The sequence below is a fragment of the Aptenodytes patagonicus genome, chromosome 10 (genome assembly GCF_965638725.1).
Source record: "Aptenodytes patagonicus chromosome 10, bAptPat1.pri.cur, whole genome shotgun sequence".
NCBI lineage: Eukaryota > Metazoa > Chordata > Aves > Sphenisciformes > Spheniscidae > Aptenodytes > Aptenodytes patagonicus.
The window spans coordinates 18,231,711-18,252,305 of record NC_134958.1 but is presented as its reverse complement, the minus strand read 5'-3'; the positions used below and the strand labels follow the sequence as shown (position 1 = coordinate 18,252,305).

The window sequence follows — 20,595 nt, the reverse complement described above, 5'->3', positions numbered from 1 at the left end:
TTAAGAAATGGGATGCTTATACCTTCCGTTTGCACTGCATACATAAGAGGAGATTGCTTATTCAAAGGTGAAGACTCCGTTTAGTATCTTGCTGTTCTTAAGGACGCTATCTGCCTGTCTTTTCTGTTTGCGCGTTACCACTCTCCACCTGCATGTCAGTCTGAAAACTGCTTTAATACCTGTAAGATATGCAGCACTGTTCTTCAGGAATAGATGCAGACATACCAAATCAGAAATTACAGTGGAACCTATTCAGAGTGAATTCAGGTTTGTTAACGCTCCATTGACACTGCAGTGGAATTAATTAATTATTAATTCATTGCAAATCAACTTGTGCAATTACACGTGGGTAGAGATCTACTTACAATGCAGTGTAAAGTGATGCCTTCAGTACAATAGTGTTCTACTGTACTTATCCAAGATGGGTGACTTGTAATTAAGTATGCAAGAAACGGATCTCTGAATAAAATGTTAAGCTGTGTGTGTTAGCCCCGTGCATGCTCTGTCACATGTTCTTCATAGCTTTATCGCTATTGGCATTCATTGTAGCAAACAGCAAAAACGAATTAGAACTTTAACTATTAATATGTCCTCTCAATACTTGTTCTGTGTATGGTGCCGTTGTCACGTAAGGTGTTAAAAATTGATGGCAATGTTTTTTCTTCTTTTCTTCCCAGGATGATGAGCCTCCCACCAAAGGGAAGAAGAAGAAGAAGAAGAAAAAGGAGGAAGAGGTCGATATTGATGTGGATGACCCGGAAGTCAGCCGCTTTCAGTATCCCTTTCATGAACTGATGGTATGGGCCGTGCTAATGAAACGGCAAAAGATGGCACTCTTCCTTTGGCAGCGAGGGGAGGAAACCATGGCCAAGGCACTTGTGGCCTGTAAACTGTACAAGGCTATGGCCCATGAGTCTTCCGAGAGTGAACTGGTGGATGACATCTCTCAGGATCTGGACAACAACTCAAAGTTAGTAGATGCGGAGCAGACTTTATATCTACTTGATATAGGGTGTTGTCTGATCTGCTGAGAAGCTTTACTTTCAGTGAAGTACAATTGATTTCTAGAATGTAGGTTCACAGAATGCCATTTGGAGCCGATTTATCAACAGTAAACAAGCCAAAATATGGTCTTAGAATCTGAAGGCAACACTAGCAAGGAGAAGACTTGCATTTTTTCTGACAGAACACATTCTTTCTTCAGCTTCTCTCTCTGTAAAACTAGCTAGTTTTATTTCACAAAGTTATTTTCAGGATTTACTCACATGAATTAAGGGGTATCTGATGATATGTCTAAACTGGCCTTAAGATGTTATCGGTCTAAGCTAATTCTCTCTGGTCACTAAAACTTTGTTTGGAACTTTCGCAGACTGTCCCAAATCAAGGTTGAGACTCAGTTGTTCTTGTCATTGTACATGTGTGTGGAAAAACATGACCCCCTGTGAACAGAATTAAAACCCCAAATGCAAGCAAACACTGATTTCTAAATCAAACTTCACTGGACTTATCTTGCATTTTCCAGAGATTTTGGCCAGCTGGCTGTTGAACTCTTGGATCAGTCCTATAAACGTGATGAGCAGATTGCCATGAAACTACTGACCTACGAACTGAAAAACTGGAGTAATTCTACCTGCTTGAAATTGGCTGTGGCAGCTAAACACAGGGACTTCATTGCTCACACATGCAGCCAGATGCTCTTAACAGATATGTGGATGGGGCGACTACGCATGCGGAAAAACCCAGGCCTTAAGGTATTTCTGTTCTGCAGTTGTTTTCAAAAATATAGTTTGTTGCATGTGACATTACATTATACATAGTGTATGCATAGAACAAATTGGCTTACTAATTATAGATGTTTTAAGAACATACCTGTTTTAAAGCTAATTTTTTTGGCTTCCAAATTCAGGATATCTAAGGAACATTAGTCCGTGACAAAGGAAAATATAAATCCATAAAAGGCTTAGCATGATTGGAATCTGAGAGCGAAGTTGTGGCTTTCAATGAATGATGAGATCTATTCACTGAAAACATACACCTTTGATTAAAAATTAGTTGGATACAAGCAAAAAGATCTCCATTAGGGGTCCACACAATGGGAATAGAGAGAAAATGAACCGGGTATGGACACATGCTTCTTACATTGCTTAATACTGTACCAGAAGTCACAGAGTCAAGACTCAGTGTTGAAAAGAGTGAAATCTGTGCAATTGCATTGTGTGAAACTATGTCATTTTTATTTCCCTCTTCTGTGATTTGATGATACGGTCTCTCTTACTGATTTTTGTATTTCCCGATTATTGGATTTACAAAAAACCAAGTAATGTGAGGGGGCTGGCACAAAAGAGAAACATGAGTGAGCCAATGTTAAGGAAGCAGAGCAGTGTTTGCTTGTGTGTGTTTTCCTGTGAATATAATCCTTTCTTTGTTATGTTATGCTGTTGTTGTCACCCATATGGAGGCCCATCGTGATGGTGCCACCTTCAGTCTCACCTCCTTATTTCCTTAAATCCCCTGTTACTGACAAAGTGCCATGCCTGTGTTCCCAGGTCATACTCCCAAGCTTGCTGACGTACACATTGTACTCTCTCTGTCATTCTCAGTTTATTTCCACCTTCCCATGTCTCCCTCTTAAAACCTGTTTAAAATCTTCAGGCAAGTGTCCTGCCTTTCAGATTGCATCGTGGTTCTTTCTAAATCTGTTTATTGATTTCCTTTCTCTTCTCCAAAGCATTAATCAACCTGCTAATGTTCTAGTTTCATTACCTGCATTCTTTTCTTTGCTCCTTTTCTGTACTTTGGCAACTCATGCTTGTGTTTCTGTATCTCAGCAGTCTCATATAGTAAAAGAACTCTCCAGCTGCTATCTGCAAAGCTTCTTTTACCTTTCACAAGTTTATTAACTATTAAAACTAATTATAGTAGGTGACTAAAGTAACTATAAATTCCAGTAACAAACCTGAAGCCCTCTTCCGACCACCACTGTGTCCGTTCCATGGAATTTCTCTCCACAACTCTAAATCTGGAGCACAATTTCTTAATTGCAGTGTATTCATGGAGATGGGAAGCCTTCCAGGGTGCCATCTTTCCATACAAGACCTTATTGCCAATGCTGCATAAGTACTACTTATTCATTTTTGTAGGTTTGAGGATAGCAGAGTATCTTGAATACTATACAAACGAAAATATTGTTTATGGGATTTGCCTTGTTATGAAATCTATTAATGTAAACAAATATCGCCATCTGAGTTGAATTCTTTCTTGTTGTACAGGTTATAATGGGGATTCTCTTCCCTCCCACCATCCTTTTCCTAGAGTTTCGGAGTTACGATGATTATTCTTACCAGACATCAAGACAAAATGAGGAAGGCAGAGAAAAGGAGGAGGAAAATGTGGTCAGTAATGGACAATATTAGGAAGTTCTAATATCTCAAGAGTGCTCAATTTTCTAACTTCTCTGATTATGCTAGAGATTAAGGTCACTCACATTAAAATCTCAGCTGCCTCTGTGGGATAAAAATCAGTGAAGAATTTTGGGAGTGTATAGGCTGGATTCTCAGGGCGTGTAAATTATCTGTGTAGTTGCACAGATTTACGGAATTTGTATTTTTGTATTTTTAAAAAGAGGTCTGTTGCTCAGAGGAAGCATTGTGTAGTTAACAGTTGGCTGAGGCTGTAGTTGAGGAAAAGCTATTATTTTTATTATTGTATATTGATGAAAACTGACAACTTTGGTCTTCCAGGATGCAAATGTGGATGCAGGCTCCCGAAAAGGAGATGAAGAGAATGGAAATAAAAAACAAAAGAGCCTTCCAATTGGAGCAAAGATCTATGAATTCTATAATGCACCTATTGTCAAATTTTGGTTCTACACAGTAAGTCATGATGATTAAACTGATAGTGATTATTTTTCTCACACCTGTGAAACTTAAAGAATTCTAATGTAAAAATAATAACCAAGTAATAAATAAATAAATAAATTGTACTGACTTTCATGGAATCTGCTGAGTAAAGCACTCCCTTTATTCAGAGAAAAATGCATAGACAATGAAACAGAATGAATAACTGAAGCTTATGCCGTTAGCCTCTAAAGCTCCTACACACTTTGAAGGAGGCCCTGTCTGGCTAATCACATGCCAAACTCAGTGCAAGCTCCACAATCCAGTCACTCAATCCAAACTAGGCTGGATTCTCTTGCTTTCTAAAGGCTCTGGCTCCTGTTCTGCGTTGAAATACACTTTAGGACCCAAGAAGTAATGCCATAGTATCAGTGCTTGCCATTTGCTCTGGTGAGTTAGGCTTAGATGAGTGCAACCTAGATGGCAGCACAGATCCCAGTCTGCTAAGACTTAATAGGTACTTTTCTCTTATTTAAATAATTAAAACCAATCTAAACTAAAAGATTTATTTTTGACAAGCATCTGGTTTTCTCTTTAGCGCATCAAGAATTATCTGGTGCTAAACTCTGTTTTAATAAAACAGAAAAAGTATTCATGCTACTGCTCATAAATTTTGTGTGTGCCCTGTAAAAGGGATACTGATTTCTTTTTTATCCAAAGTTAGGACTTCCATTACCTAGTAAGTCATAATATTATGTAGGTTTTTAGTTTTAGCGCATTGTAATCACAAAACACTTTACTGATCCCTTTCTGCTGCCTGCGTTAATAATTTAAAAGCAAAATTCCTATTTAATTTCAAAGAAAAGTATTCAACATGGTTTCACAGCATAAAGAAATTACATTTTAGTGGATTAAAAAAGCCCCAGGCACAAAGGACCTGATTTAGAGTGCTTTGGAATTGTTGTTTTGCTTCTTTCAACAAATGAGATAATTCAGCTGCCTGGATCATATGTTCCACAGCATCTGTCATTCCTTCAGCTGCTGGAGGCCTGTGGCCTCTGCCAGCGTGTATGGCAGCTATAGGAAGGGCATTGCAGCAGGCCCACTTCCTTCAGAGACAAAAATCTTTTTTCTTGTGCGGGTAAGGGTCTTCAACACCTGAATCTTTCACGCATAGTCTCAATGTATGTGTTCGTACATGTTCATATGAATGTCACAATTAGGGTGGGCTTTGCTTTCATGCATTATGCAGGCCCCTCAGCTAAGAGGATTTTACTGCCTTCTGTTTGGTGTTTCTTCTCTGACATGGTGATGCAGCCTTCTGTGCTCTTACTGCATTAGGCTTCAGCAAGAAACTTGCTCCTGAGACTAGGGGCTACTTAAAGTAACCAAAATATCTGCAAACCTACTATTCATGCAGATGGAGGTGTTGTAGGGACTGATATATGAAGTCTGTATGCCTCTGGCTTCGCATAAAAAGTATATTCTGCCTGGATGGTCTCAACCACATTATTACAGGGTGGAGAAAAGCAAGTGGCCTGTGTGGCTCTTTATTTCCTCTACACCTGCAGGCAGGTGCTGCTCACAGCCCTGCCTCCCTGTTCTGCTTTAGATCTGTTTTGAGATGGTGGGTAAACATTTCACATTGAATATCTCATTCTTTAGAAAACTCCATGTTCTCCTTGGAAAATCTTTGGTTTATTACTGCTTTGTTTCTCTTTTTTTTTTTTTTTTTTTTTTTTTTTTTGCAAAGCCATTGAATCCATTTTGGTTTCTTAACTCTGGACTTCCAAGATCTCTGAAGTTTTTAGTTTGGCCGGTCACTGAAGACTGCTGTGAGGCATGGAGACATCAGCATCACCAGTTTGACATTTACACCAGTAGTTACAGAAAACAGAGTGATAGCTCTGTTGACTTACACTAATAGTCCAGAACTTCCTAACGGAAATTAGTGGAGACTGATTTTTTTTGTGTGTGTGGAAGTCATCTCAAGTGATTGAATACTGCCTAACTGTGGAAGGATCCTGGGACCCATCACCTAAAGTCCATAAAGGATTTTATTTTTTCTTTTCTTTTTTTTTTTTTTTTTTTTTTTTAGATATCATACCTCGGTTACTTGATGCTATTTAATTATATCATCTTGGTGCGGATGGAACGGTGGCCATCAGTCCAGGAATGGATTGTCATCTCCTACATTGTGACATTGGCTTTAGAGAAAGTAAGAGAGGTAAAGTCTAATCATACCGACATCTCATAATCCTTAAAATGAAGCTCGCTCCTAGAGGTAATAATGGCATGGACTTGTGCAGAGGGTTAAGAAGCCATACGTGAGAGAGAAGATTCTCATATCCACAGAGTCCCAAAATGCCCATCACTGGAGAGAGTTTCATTTGTAAGCCATTCCCAGACATTAAAACCTTCTCTTATTGGGCAAAAAGATCAGGCCAAAATGCCCTGAGGTCAGTAGTCAAAATGAATGCTGTCACTCTCTTACGTGTATTTCCAAGGAAGGGCAGGGCCATAACTCATGAAGGAAATCTCAGTAGGTACTGTCTTTTTATTACTGATGCAGTCCTTGATGAGAACTGCAGGCAGAGAGGTGTTTTGGGGAATTAGCCAGGAGTACTACGTGACTGATCTTGTTACTTTTGTATGAGGAATATAGCATAAAAACTTCTGCTGTATTCACATGCTGTAGTGTGGTTTGCACTTAGTCTATCCTTCTCTGATTCACAATTCCCACATTACCAACTGTATTTGGAGATAAATACGGATGCCAAGTCAGTAAGCCAGATCTCCTGGTTTAAATGTTATTGATTAAAACCTACAACAAAAAAAGTCTTAATAAAGCCAAAATAGAAACAAAGATGAAAAGGGGGTCCAGAGGAGGGCCACGAAAATGATCAGAGGCCTGGAACAGCTCTGCTATGAAGAAAGGCTGAGAGAGTTGAGGTTGCTCAGCCTGGAGAAGAGAAGGCTCTGGGGACACCTTACTACAGCCTTTCAATATGTAAAGGGGGCTTATAAGAAAGACAGAGAGACACTTTTTACCAAGGCCTGTAGTGACAGGACACGGGGCAACCGTTTTAAACTGAAAGAAGGTAAGTTTCGATTGGACATAAGGAAGAAATTTTTTATGATGAGGGTGGTGAGACACTGAAACAGGTTGCCCAGAGAAGTTGTGGATAGCCCATCCCTGGAAGTGTTCAAGGTCAGGTTGGATGGGGCTTTGGGCAACCTGATCTAGTGAAAGATGTCTCTGCCCATGGCAGGGCAGTTGGACTAGATGATCTTCACAGGTCCCTTCCAACACAAACCATTCTATGTTTCTATAAAAAGGAAATTTTGCCTGCTAGTAACTAAAATACTGCTGCTTGAGACAAATTCTGCTGGCAGTGGAGGGGGTCTCAGACACCTATTGAATGTGACAAGATTGGTCTTTTTTCATGACCATTACTTCAAAAACTGTAACTTGGAGTTTTTCCTAATGATTTCTTTGTTGTTTGTTTGTTTGTTTGTTTTTAATTTCAGATTCTGATGTCAGAGCCTGGCAAGCTGAGCCAAAAAGTGAAGGTTTGGCTCCAGGAATACTGGAATATTACTGACCTGGTGGCTATTTCAGTATTTATGATAGGAGCAATTCTTCGCCTACAGAACCAGCCTTACATGGGTTATGGAAGAGTGATTTACTGCGTAGATATCATTTTCTGGTACATTAGAGTACTAGATATCTTTGGTGTGAACAAATATCTGGGACCTTACGTCATGATGATTGGAAAGATGGTTAGTGCCTAAATTGCTGTAAATTATGTATTTCAGAACTTCATGGGAAACTAAATTAAGTTCTGATTTTTAAAGAGGTTTTCCATCTGAGTAGGACTCTGAATAAAGCCTGTGAAAAAGTTGCCATGTGAATTTCACACACACAGGAGATGCAATACTCTTGCTAATAATTGCTTGATTCGAGAGGGAATCTTTTTTCTTTCCTTTTTTTTTTTTTTTTTGAACCAGCCTGTGGGAACTTTTTCATTTTGCCTGCCTTCTGCCTCCCAAAGCCAAAGCAATAACAGTTTGCCAATATACCAGGATCATCCACAAAACCATCCATTGTGGACAGGAGATGATACAACAATGATTATATCATTTCTTTGCAACCACAGAAGAGGTCTGTGCTGAAAGCGCAGCATAGTGCACTTGATGCAAAAGAGAATAGGGATAGCAAAGATTTTAGCATTTTAACTCTTTTTAAATATAAATCTAGTATTCCTTTAAATGACTGTTTTTACTGCATTTTTATGTATGCGTAATTCATGAGCTGCAGTTAAAGTCAAAGAGTAATATCAAGAAAATTATCCAGGGGAATGTGTTTGTTCTCTTGATACTTTCTTGTTTACTTTAATGCATGCTGGCAAACAGACATGCTGGTGCTACTGTACTACCTGGTGATGATAAGAGCCTCTGTATGGTCTCTCTGTGCAGATGATTGACATGCTCTACTTTGTGGTTATCATGCTTGTGGTTCTGATGAGTTTTGGAGTAGCCCGCCAAGCTATCCTGCACCCAGATGAGGAGCCTTCTTGGAGACTAGCTCGCAACATCTTCTATATGCCCTACTGGATGATCTATGGAGAGGTGTTCGCAGACCAGATAGACCGTAAGAGTAGAATTCATAGTAAGAGTCTGTTTTCTGTTTCTGAGGCAGATGATCAGATCCAAATTAATGATTGTTTTTAATTTGGAAGTAGTGTTTTGTCTTTATGATTATATTGTTGTTGTTGTTTTCTTGTGACAGACTCCGGAGACTGAACAATTTTCTGTTCCCCACCTGCATGTCCTGTCTCTCAGTTTATATTCAAATTCAGTTAACACTGAGAGTGATATAGTCTGGAATAGTCTCCTGTCCAGGAGTATAACAGTACTAAATGTTCTGTTTACTTGCATGGATCAACAGAGATCATTCTGAAACATTCTTCTGAACTGATGTTTTACTAATAGTCAGTTCCGACAGAAGAAGAAAAAAACCTTGCACAGGAGATGAAAATACACATATCCTTTCATCTCTAACTCACAGCACAGGCAATGAGCTAATACACTTTTACCCCCATTGATACATCTATCTACTTTCCAGAAATGTTTCCATTTCATGAATCACTCATGTTCTTCTTTTCTACACCTGTGGAAAAGCAAAACAAAAAAGGAAAACTCTGATTGATTAGCTTTGGGTGTGGAAATAGCTTTTCTTATATAAAAGCTGCACAGTTTAAAAACATAACTGTCAGTATTTTAGAGGAGATGGAAACTGTCATGTTACTGCTAGTTTTGTGTTAATATTTGAAATTTGTACAGTCAAACGTGCAGCTGGCCTCCTCTAGTGTGTATCACATAGTTTGCACTTTATCTGAAATTATGTAAGCTGCTATTTCAGCATTGTGTATGTGTTATTTCAACTATCTGCATATATTGACAAGCAGTAAAGTGGAAGGCTGAAGAAACTGTGAGGTCTAATTTCAAAAACCGTAAATATCCATCATCATGAGAAATCTTTATAGTGAATATCATTAAAGTGTACTTTAATTGCTTAGAAAGGAATAAAATGTCATTAGTCTGTTTCTGAGCAGTGTACACTGTTGCAAAGATCATATCATCTTTGTTTTCCTTACAAATACTTGTCTCATTAATGTAACTTACAATACAGTAAATTACTCTTGACAAATAAAAGGTCAAGCCAGTCATTTATTGTCTGATCTTGCAGTTTTGGTGCACATGTGAGCCAGGATAAGCTCAAGATCTCTCAAGTGGGTTAATCCTCCCGTGGGGAGGAACCACTTACCTCTGTGGCTCATAATGTGCATTCAAATCCTACTTCACTTTGAACAAAGAATGTTTGCCAATGTAGACACTTTGATTTCTTTATAAATCAAAACTCACACCTTGCACTAAAGGGATCAGTATTGTTGTGTCCCAAACTTCTCTCATGCTTCCAGTCATTTCTCAGTTATATATTCAGCATCCTTTGAATTGGAAATCTTTCTTCAGCAGTGCTTTCGGGGAAAAAAAGTTCGGGCCTTCCAGTTATACAAGTTCAGTCCAGCTACTTGCTCCACTAACCTTCGCAGGTCAGAAGCTTTGCTGTGTCAGTAGCTTAAACATAAGCTAACTTGGAAATATGTGGTTTTGTTGTTTTAATACTGAAATAGAAGTGGCTACGCAAGGAGTTGTACTGATATAACTAGACTGCATTACAATTATTCTGTAAATTTCTTATGTCTAGAAGTCTGTGAACTGACTTCTGAAGATCTTTTTGCTTTCAATAAGAAACTTTCACTGATCTTTCCGTGCTTCTCTGTAAACACACCACAAAAGCAACCTCAGAAGTCATTGGAGAGCGGTTGCTATGGGCAGTCTAACCTGACTCTGTATCAAGTGCTTATGGGTAGTTTTGCCAAGGCCCATGAGTGTAAACAATTTATGGAAAAAGTATTGCATCAAATTTTCCATCTGAAAGAAGGTAGTTGGACTTTTGTCAATAGCTTCACTGAGGATAGGATGTCACCTAAAGGTAAAGACCACAAATCACAGAATTGCTGAGGTTGGAAGGCACCTTTGGAGATCATCTAGTCGAACTTCCCTGCTCAGAGCAGGGTAAATTAGAGCAGGTTGCTTAGGGACTGTCCAGTCAGGTTTTTAGTATCTTGAAGGATGAAGACTGTGCAACGTCTCTGGACAACCTGGTTTAAATGGAATTTCCCATATTTCTGTCTTTGCCCACTGCATCTTCTCCTTTCACTGGATACCACTAAGAAGAGTCTGGCTCTGTCTTCTTTACTCCCACCCACCATCAGGTATTTCTAACATTGGTAAGATCTCCCTTGACCCTTCTCTTCTCCAGGCTAAATTATCCCAGATCTCTCACCCTTGCCTCATTTGTCAGATGCTCTGATCACCTTAATAATCTTTGTGGCCCTTTACTGGAGTCTTTCTAGTATGTCCATGTCTGCTTTCTATGGGGCAGCCCAGAACTAGACACACAAGTCCAGATGTCGTTTCACCAGAGCTGAGTAGAGGTGAATAATTACCTCCCTTAACTTGCTGGTAACGCTTTTCCTAATGCAACCCAGGATGCTCTTGTCTGGTTCACTCTGTTTAGAAGATGTCCATGAGCAAGAAGTTAGTGGCTTCTAGTACTCAATAGCAACATATTCTTAAACAATAGAGAAGCCTTGCTGAGTTTCTTTCAATAGTGTGATTTTTCTTACAATCACCATTTAGGGGTTGGCAAGCAAGTATCCATACTGGTAGTCAAAATGAACTTTAATGATATTGTACGCTGTAATAACATCAGTACCATGACTATTAACAGAAACATAGCTATTCAATAGAAACAGCTGGCAGACTGAAAGCCAGGGTGGTTCTTAAAAAAAAAAAAGAGAAAAAAAAGAGGAAATGTTTCCCTAATAGCTAAAAGAATGATTTTGTGTGATAATTTTGAGTTGTTTTGTGTTCGTGGTGACCGCCAGTTTTGTTTACTTGCCTGAAATACTGTGTATATTTGAATGATCATCTGCCAGAAGCATTTTGTGATTTATTATTAATATCATCAATTCACTGCCATATGTAACATTTGGGGAAAACAACATGAAAAGGAAATTGCAGAATGCAATGCATTTTTAACAAAGACATTGTTTCTAAGCGTATGTCTCTACTGTTCTGACATTTGCATTGCTTAGCTTTTCTTGGCAGCAAAACTGTATTTTCAATCATCTTTTTGGTGGTTTTTTTTTCTATATTATTCTATTGTTTTCTTTCTTTCTCTCCCTGCCTCCTTTTCTATTTCGTTCCTTTGGAATGCTGTTCAGTCTATGCCATGGAAATTAATCGTAAGTCTCTGTGGTGAGCTGATTATCTCATTTAGCCAAATATGTTCATTAATCTCTTTCTTCACTAGATACTGACATTTTAATTATAGGGCTCATCCAATATTCAGGTGTGAATCTTGTTTTTCTACTGTAATAGTTTCATTTGAAAAGAAGCAGAGGAAGAATATTTTATTTTAATACAGATTGCAGATCGGAAGTTTTAATTGAGCTTATGTGGTTGCTATGACTTGTTTCTAGTACATTGACAGTAAAGTAATCCTTTTTTTAAATTATGATGCATGAGTGTCATGGTATAACTAATTCCCTTTGATTACCTAGATACAATGTTAGTGTTTCTTTGGCAGTACTTTCACTGGCCCATGTGAATAATACTATGATTCGCTTGACTTTCCTGTTATACTTTTCTTACGATAAACAGGGAAAATGTAGGTCTGATGTTTGAAAAGCAAGTCAAATATATTTTATTAATCATAGTCTAAATATCTCTTTCAGTCCACAGTAAATAAGATTAGTCTGTTTTCAAATAATTTGAAGTATTTTTCAGGTGAGATTGAAGCATTGGGTTTTTTGCAAAATGCTTGAAAAACCTGTTTTTTCTATTCACGTTAACTAAATCTGTAATGAACTCATTGTCAGTCTTAGTATTTACTAAGATTTCAGCTAAAGAACCTGTGACTGATAAACACTTTACCTGCTACTAAATGGTTCCAAAAGTTAGCCTTGTATTTGAAATCAGATACACTGGCACTGCACTTAAAGACAGAACAGAGTTGCTGCATTTACCTAACTCCAAGACAGCTTTTACCCCAAGACAACCTATGTATTCTTAGGATTACTTCAGGCAATTATTTCACACCAGTTTGATCAATAGTCTCAATTTTTGTCTCATTCTTACCAGTCTATTTTGCTGTTACTGTATCATTTTCATTTTATAATTTCATCTCTTTGGTTTAAAATTTTATCTAAAATTTAGAATTACTGTGAAAAATAAGGGAAACGGAAATTGGCCTGAAAGTGGCAGCAGGGCCACCTGCTGGTAACATTAACAGCTCCAGACAAGTAATAGTCTAGGGTCCATCTAGGGAGTCCAGTCAGGGCCAAAAGGAGACAGGGCCAGAGACAGAAGAAGGGTCCATCCAGGGGACAAACACAGGTCCAAGGTCCATCCAGGAGGCAGGGCTGAGACCTGCACACCTGACATAGCGCAGGCAGGGACAGGTATGCATAGGGGGTGTAGGTGTAGACCCCAGGTGAAGCTGGTCAGGATCATTAAGGCCTCTCTAGCACACTCAGGGCCCCGATAAAGGTTTAAATTATGCTCAGCAATCTGGGACCACTAAGTAAATCTTTTTATGTCTTTGGCAAGGTATGCACACAAGTTTGGTTAGAGAATTTTTTTTAATTCCACTATTAATATGTATGGATGCACATTAAGATCTTGTCCTAGACTGTTACTATGAGAAAAAGAAAATCCATATGAATTTGAAGAGAAAGCCACACTGTACAGTAAACTTGGAGCTGCCTCTCTGTTCACTATTAAGGGAAATTATTTTTGTATGCTGTAGTTAGAAGCAGAATTTGAAGTAGAAATTATATGTACTTGCTACTGGAAATAAACTGACAAAATTTGTTTAGCTTGGCAAATTTTATGCATGTGTCATCATTAAATAAATGTGAATAGTGTTTTTAAGTACTGGGCAATTTGTGAAAAATACCTTTCCTGTTTTTTCTTCAGCTCCTTGTGGGGACAATCTTTACGATGATGATGGTAAACGCCTCCCTCCATGTATACCAGGGGCCTGGCTCACTCCTGCTATTATGGCCTGTTACCTCTTGGTAGCAAATATCCTGTTGGTAAACCTGCTGATTGCTGTCTTCAAGTATGTAAATGATCATGCACTATCTTTACTTTCTTACTGGTGAGATAAAGTTTCTGTGAGAACCCATCAACTGATTTTGCAAGGGTTTGCATTTGCACTCAGAATCTAATTACTCTATGAACATGACTGGCAAATACTTGGAATAGTGTATACACTGGGAAAGAGTGGAGGAAAGGTTGCTTTGAGTTTGCCAGCAATTGCAAATTACCTGGCTATTTCCAATTACCATTTAGTGGATAGTGACAGGCCTCAAGATTGCTCTGGAAAGATGAAAAACAGAATCCATGAAACCTGCTACATACGTGATGGAAGCCCATGTAACCACTAACAAACATGATTCTGCAATAGAACTGCAGAATGAAATTCTGAACATCAAAAGCAGGAGGCATTTCCACTATCGCTATATCATCTGGCTTCTTTTTCTTTTTTCTTCTTGTTTTGCTTTTCATTTAGAAAAAGAAATTAGGGCCTTGCAGAGTTCTTATACAACCCAGAAAAAGAGTCTATATTGCCTTGAACCAAGAGAAAGGATGGCTACACGTTGCCAAGATCTGTGGCCAGTCCAAGTAACGTGCACTATGCACTTTCTTAATGTAATTCCACAAATCTATTTAGACTTCTCTGGAGTAAAACTAAATAAATTTCTGCTGCTTGTTCTTTCTACCCACAGTTATGTTGCATGCTCTTCCTGTCATGACCTAGGGATAAAAAAAAAAAGACTTGAAAGATCTACTTGCTAGTAAGACTTTCTGAACATACCACCTGAGAAAAGCAGGTGATCCATTTTTGATGCCCATAAACATGTAGTGTTGGAGGGCTTGTTGGCATAGGTAGCTGGTGTCACAACCACAAAAATAGTTCATTGCTGCCCAGAAATCTACAGCTCACAAAGCCTGTCTTTCATTTGATGTCTGTAGCTTAAAAGGTCATGAATTTTAAAGTGCTCAAATGCCAGTCACATCGCTAGGGGGAAGGGGAAGAATCTTACAATGGTAGCTATTATTGGCTGAAGGACCAAGGAATCAGCAGTTTGGGAAGTAGGTCATGCTGTTAACTCCTGCCATTCCAGCATGGTTGCAAGGGGGTGAGATCTAGCTGGGGAATTCCTGCTATGCCAGAGATGCAGAATGAAGGCAGATTGTCATTTATCATTGGTAAATAATGTCATGTATACTTAACCAAAAGAAACCAAACGCTATGTGTACTCAAGAATTCTCTGGTTTCAAAGAGATGTTTTAACTGGTTTTGTGAATGTAGATATTCTAAAGCACGGAAAGTTAGAAAAGAAGTGGACAGAAAATATAAAAAAGGAAGCGCCAATATCATCATCGTCATAGAAGTGGAGCGAGCTGTCTGAGCATACTTTAAAATGGCTTGAAAAGCTTTATCTAAGACAGAACATCAAGTCTGCTTTCTCTTAGCTGGTATTTCATAACCTTGACTTACTGTTACCTCTGGATTGAATGCTATCACTTACGCTCCTTCGTATCCACTGAATTACAAAATAAAACATCTTTATAATACACCTTATTTTGGTGTAGAAATGATGAAGCCATGGCTTCCAAGAACAAATTCCTTTACAAGAGTATGCACCATGTTTTCGAGTCAGAAGTTTGAGTGAATAAAGTTTGAATTTAGGACATTTTGTGAAAACTTGAAAAGTCTTCTATGTAGGTCAAGCTGATTAGCATATTAAAGGCAAACCATGTGAAGCTTCTGGGTTTAGCATACAAAATACCTTTCATGGATTTAATACTTTGTGTAATATGAAATACTGGCATGTGTTAAAATAAATACTTTATAACCAAGCCCCAAAATACCAATTATGTGATTCATAAATTGTGCAAGTTTCTTTTCACTAACACCTAAAGGACTTTATACAGTAGGAGCAAATAGTCTAAGAGGAGGACTGTTCTGGGTGGTGCATAAGGGATGCAGAGCACCTTCTGCTTTGCTACCCTCAAAAGGAGTAGTGGAATCATGAGTTCAAGTTAATCATCAGTTCAGCAAGTTCAGCAGCATCAACAAAGAGCTGAACCAAGCAAGTCATGTGGCCTCATGTTTTTATTTAGCTGCTACTTTTTTCAACATAGTATTTGCTCAATGATAAGTAAACTGAGGGGCCTAATAGAAACTGTACCCATGTTCCCTTTCAGCAATACCTTCTTTGAGGTAAAATCAATATCCAACCAAGTCTGGAAGTTCCAGCGGTACCAGCTGATCATGACGTTCCATGACAGACCTGTCCTCCCACCACCAATGATTATCTTCAGCCATATCTACATAATCATCAAGCGAATCTGCTGTCGCTGCAAGAAGGGTGAAGGAGACCAGGATGAGCGTGACAGGGGACTGAGTATGCAAGAGATCTTCTCTAAATTGAGCTCTTTGCACCGTATTAGCAGAAAGCAGCAGCTTTTCCAACGCTGAACTTTTGTTCGTGTTGACGGTCAAGTGTATTTGCAGAAGACAGTATGGGACAAAATTTATGTTAAATTAACAGCTCTTGAGCTCCGTGGGCTCCTGAGAATCTGCAATGCTGTGCTGCTAATGAAGACTTTCTTTAACATGCTTTCTTAAAACAGTTAGATGGCATCTACTTAATCCAGTTTTACCAAGTTCTAGTGAAGTCCATATGTTGGGAAGGGCAAATAGGAAATTGAGGAGAAGGGATCACAGTTTCAAATGTCATCTGTAGTGTCAGCTACAGATGTGTCTAAGAGTATCCCCACTTTCATTTCTCCATGTTAGAGATTTATCTGTCATTTCACAGGGGAACTGTGAGGATTCTTCTCCTAACATTCTCTGTAATTGTTGACTATTATTTTCATTATATGCCTCATTGAAATAATCAGATGCTTACAACTATCCCTGTATTTCTACATTTCACAGGAAACATATTTTGTAAGTAATTATATTTTTGCACAATACGCTTCTGAGTTAAAAAAGGAAAAAAAGGGAAAAAAGTAAATGTAACACTCCCTCCAGATAAAAAGAGACAAATTCAAATACAGGATGAAATGTTCCCAAGAGCTTATATTTCCCTTGGATTTTCCTTACATGATTATACATTTTTGAAGCTCTTATCCAAAGAATATCTGGGAGACAATCTCTTATGTTAGATTATCTGTTGCCTATAACTGGCATCCTTTTAAGAACAATATTTGAATGAAGGAACAGTCAAACTGGCAGCGATTGCCCTAGTCTTTATCCTGTAAAATCTAGTCAGTTTGTTCAATGCGTAGCACTGCTGTTAAAAAGTGCAAAGGTCATTGAGAATATATAGCCCCCAGTGGATGGTCATAAAAGCAGATGATGGTTATAATGCGTTACATTGCCTTCAGGGCTGTGGCCATCTTTGGCTAAGCGCTCGTTCCCTATTTACAAAATCATCTGTTCATTTAATGCAGGAGTAAAATCTGCAGTATCCGTATGTCCAAAATAATCTGCTAATTTGGATTTAAATTGACTGCCAGAAATTCAGAAAAAGGAAACTCATATTTTGTTCTTCTGTTTTGCACAGAGTTATTTCTGAATGATGAAGAGCTAAAAAAACTGTATGAGTTTGAAGAGCAGTGTGTAGAAGAATACTTCCAGGAAAAAGAGGATGAGCAGCAATCATCTAATGATGAACGCATCAGAGCTACCTCTGAAAGGTATCTATTATAAGAAAAAAACCACACCACTTACCTGGAACAATATTTGCTTTTTTGTGTCTTCATTATAACCAAAGTGGAATTAAAGTACAAAAGATTTAGATCTTGAAGAAAACCACCACCAATTCAGAAGCTGATCTGAATCCTGAATAAACATCTGTGTAGGTGCATCGCTCACAAGAGCAAGCTTTTTGTTGTTCCTACTGGTATGTCACTAAGGCTGCTGGTTTGGGTAGCTTTGGTATAAGAGCATTTTTTTTTATGGTGAAGTTTTTCCCTCTCTCCCATCTGAAGATCACAGTTATGCTTTTTATTCGTTTGAGCAAATTACTACTTGTTGAGCTTCCAACAGCTCATCCAACCATGGAAATGTGTTGGAGCTTAATGACAAAAGCACTGAGAATTCTTCCCTTGGACCTATGGTTTACACTAGGGTCTAGCACTCACAACTGCTGAATTTTAATCTCTGCCACAGATTCTCTTGGAAGCTTTGAACAAGGCATTTAGCTTTTCAGTATGAACTTCCCCATTTAAAAGACAGGGAATATTCACATGTAAATCATTAAGCTATTCTGAGGACTGGGTAATGTTTGCATATTGCTGTGTAAGCACACAGTGATAATGGCAGCAGCGCTTTTTTACCAGGTCGCTTGGCAGGACTGTTCCCAAAGGCTCTGCCTATTCTGTTAGTAGTTCTAAGTAAGTCAAAGGATGGGGTATTTTCTCACTTCCTTGAAATGATGAAAAATTATCCCTGTAATCAAAATGATACACAGTTTAAACACTCTTTCACCTTAATCTACCTCACGGTATTTTGATGATGAACTCCTCCATATCTATCTATCTATCTATCTATCTATCTATCTATCTATCTATCTATCTATCTATTTTTATGAAGTAGCTCTGTGAGCCATATAATTCTTTAATGGGTAAACATCTTTCTCTTGAAAGGAGGCCCCGAACATCTTGCATTATTATATGTGAAGTCTGAGAATAGAGAAGTAAATGAAATCTCCTACGTGTATTCGAGTAGTTTCTATCGCACTATTTATCCATGGCAATTTGTCAAAATCCTAGGTATTGTGGCAGAGAATAAAGCAGGGCTGGTAAGCCTCAGTGATTCACTATGGTCTATGGCCACAAAGCAGATTTGCTTATTTCTCATGGCTTCTTGCTCCAGATGCTTCGTCATCTTTTGTGTGTGAGAGCAAAAGAATGTTAATTTAATTTCCACAGTTGATTTACTGGTGTATGATCTCCAAGTCACATTCTAATGCATTAATTTCATATGCGTTCTTCTGGTACCATCACTTCCATTATGATATAAATGATAGAAGAAAATGGGAAAAAGTATTATTTTAATTGAACTAGACAATAATTCCACTCCCTTCAGCTGATACATAATTGAAAGGTATTTCAAGAGCTAAAGTAATCCCATACACACCAGCATATGTTCTCTCTCATACAGCTACAAAACCTGTTTTACAACATGCCTTGATGCTATTTTAAGTCATCCTGTGAGCATGTCATTAGGAAGTACTTTTCATATAATTAATTGATCCTTCACAGTGAAAGAGGACAACTGAATGTGAAGTGGGTGGCACACTCAGAAATGTGTGTCCCTTAGGCTGTCCCTAAGGGCTGCAACTCTTGTACTCCCCATGCATGTAAATAAGGGCAAAGTTCAAATAGCCCTCTAATATGGTGTATGGAAAGCATAGATAACAAGAAAATGCCCATGCTTTTGATGTAATAGAAAAAAAGAATGATGCATGATACATAGCACAAAATTCTGCCTTACGAAGAAATCGGTAGCTGGGTGCCTATAACGGGTTATTGCACCATTCCACAGCTTCTGTTCTATGCTTCCTCTTTTATACCCAACAGAGTTGAAAATATGTCTATGAGGCTAGAAGAAGTGAATGAAAGAGAACATTTTATGAAAGCTTCTCTTCAAACAGTCGACCTTCGACTCTCTCAATTGGAAGAACTATCTGGTCGGATGGTGAATGCTCTTGAGAAGCTGGCAGGTATTGACAAATCTGAGCTGACATATACACGTTCAAGGGCTTCGTCCGAGTGTGATGCTGCATATCTCCTAAGGCAAAGCAGTGTTAACAGCTCTGATGGCTACAGCATGTACAGATACCATGTCGGTGGCGATGAGTTAACATATGATGACAGTACCACTCCTATGTCACCAGCCATGGGATTGCGTAAAAAAGCCCATTCTGTTAGTACCAAAGAAGATGGAGCAGACCCAAGGATGCTGGTTCCAGAACACCACTCCAGTCTCAATTATACCTCTAGTGCTAATGCAGTCACCACAGCAGATTATGGTAAATCTACATTAGAAATTGCACAGAATGTTTCCAGACCCCATTCTCGTCCAGGTGGTTTTGGGGATGAAAAGCAGGGGATTTTCAAGAGCGATGGAATGGTTCCTCAAAGTATAAACCAGATGGATGCTGTTACAAACAGACAGTCAGTACCAAGATCAGATTTTCAGAACACTCAGTTAAAAGTAGAACGTACCAAGTTAGAAGCAACCGTCTCTTATCCCTTGGACAAATGTAAAGCAATGCGCTATTTTCCTGCTGAAACATTCAGTGCTTGTCAAACCACTATGATGAAGTCAAGGAGCTTTATATTTGCACAGGGTGGGAAGCTGGTTGGAGGAGTTAACAACTGGACCACAGAGTATAGTACCGTCATCGATCAGGTGTGCCCTTCTACAATTGAACAATGGGCCACAGAGTGGAAATACGAAGTTGAGCAGCAACTTTCTCAAGAACGTCCCCCAGAATACCCTGGTTTTATCTCTGAAGCAGAAAGGCAAGCAGAGCAGAAACAGTTACAGATGGACACAGATGATGACAGTGATGTTGGTGAAGCAGGTGTGAGAGCCTCTTACACCTCTATGCCTGCCACTGTCAAGGCTGAGAAAGAGAATTTACTATCAGTAAAGCCAGAAAGGACTTCTGGGTTCCCATCACTACGGTCAAAGAGTTTGCACAGCCATTCTTGGAAAGCCAAGTCTGTAAAGGACAAATTAAATAGACCAGGACATGCCAGCAGTGTAACTAATTTGGTGGTAGCATTTGGCAGTGCAACAGAAGAACAGAAAGCTAGGCAAGAAAATGCATCCACAGAAACCGAATGTTGAAGTGGCTTATGGCCCCTGTTTTATCAACAGTCAAGAAAGCAGCATGACTAATTGAACAAATTATGGATTTTTAAATTAATTTCTAAAGAAGAATTTTGCATATATTTGTTTCTTTTCATTTTAAACTTAATAGATACATGTTCTGTTCTTAAATAAATGCTTGCTGGGTCAGGTGAAAGG

The 20,595-nt window shown here is 38.6% G+C and overlaps 1 protein-coding gene across 1 annotated transcript in view; it reads left to right on the top strand.

The window, feature by feature from the left end:
* Nucleotides 1-20,415, top strand: part of TRPM1 (transient receptor potential cation channel subfamily M member 1) — a 30,836-nt gene extending 10,421 nt beyond the window's left edge. The window contains exons 7-18 of the mRNA XM_076348675.1: nucleotides 678-970; nucleotides 1,523-1,751; nucleotides 3,270-3,392; nucleotides 3,741-3,872; nucleotides 5,935-6,063; nucleotides 7,368-7,619; nucleotides 8,316-8,490; nucleotides 10,111-10,133; nucleotides 13,499-13,593; nucleotides 15,750-15,949; nucleotides 17,117-17,249; nucleotides 19,137-20,415. Of these exons, the coding sequence (XP_076204790.1) occupies nucleotides 678-970; nucleotides 1,523-1,751; nucleotides 3,270-3,392; nucleotides 3,741-3,872; nucleotides 5,935-6,063; nucleotides 7,368-7,619; nucleotides 8,316-8,490; nucleotides 10,111-10,133; nucleotides 13,499-13,593; nucleotides 15,750-15,949; nucleotides 17,117-17,249; nucleotides 19,137-20,415 (3,063 nt within the window). The remainder of the gene's footprint in view (nucleotides 1-677; nucleotides 971-1,522; nucleotides 1,752-3,269; nucleotides 3,393-3,740; nucleotides 3,873-5,934; nucleotides 6,064-7,367; nucleotides 7,620-8,315; nucleotides 8,491-10,110; nucleotides 10,134-13,498; nucleotides 13,594-15,749; nucleotides 15,950-17,116; nucleotides 17,250-19,136) is intronic.
* The last annotated feature ends 180 nt before the right edge of the window (nucleotides 20,416-20,595 follow it).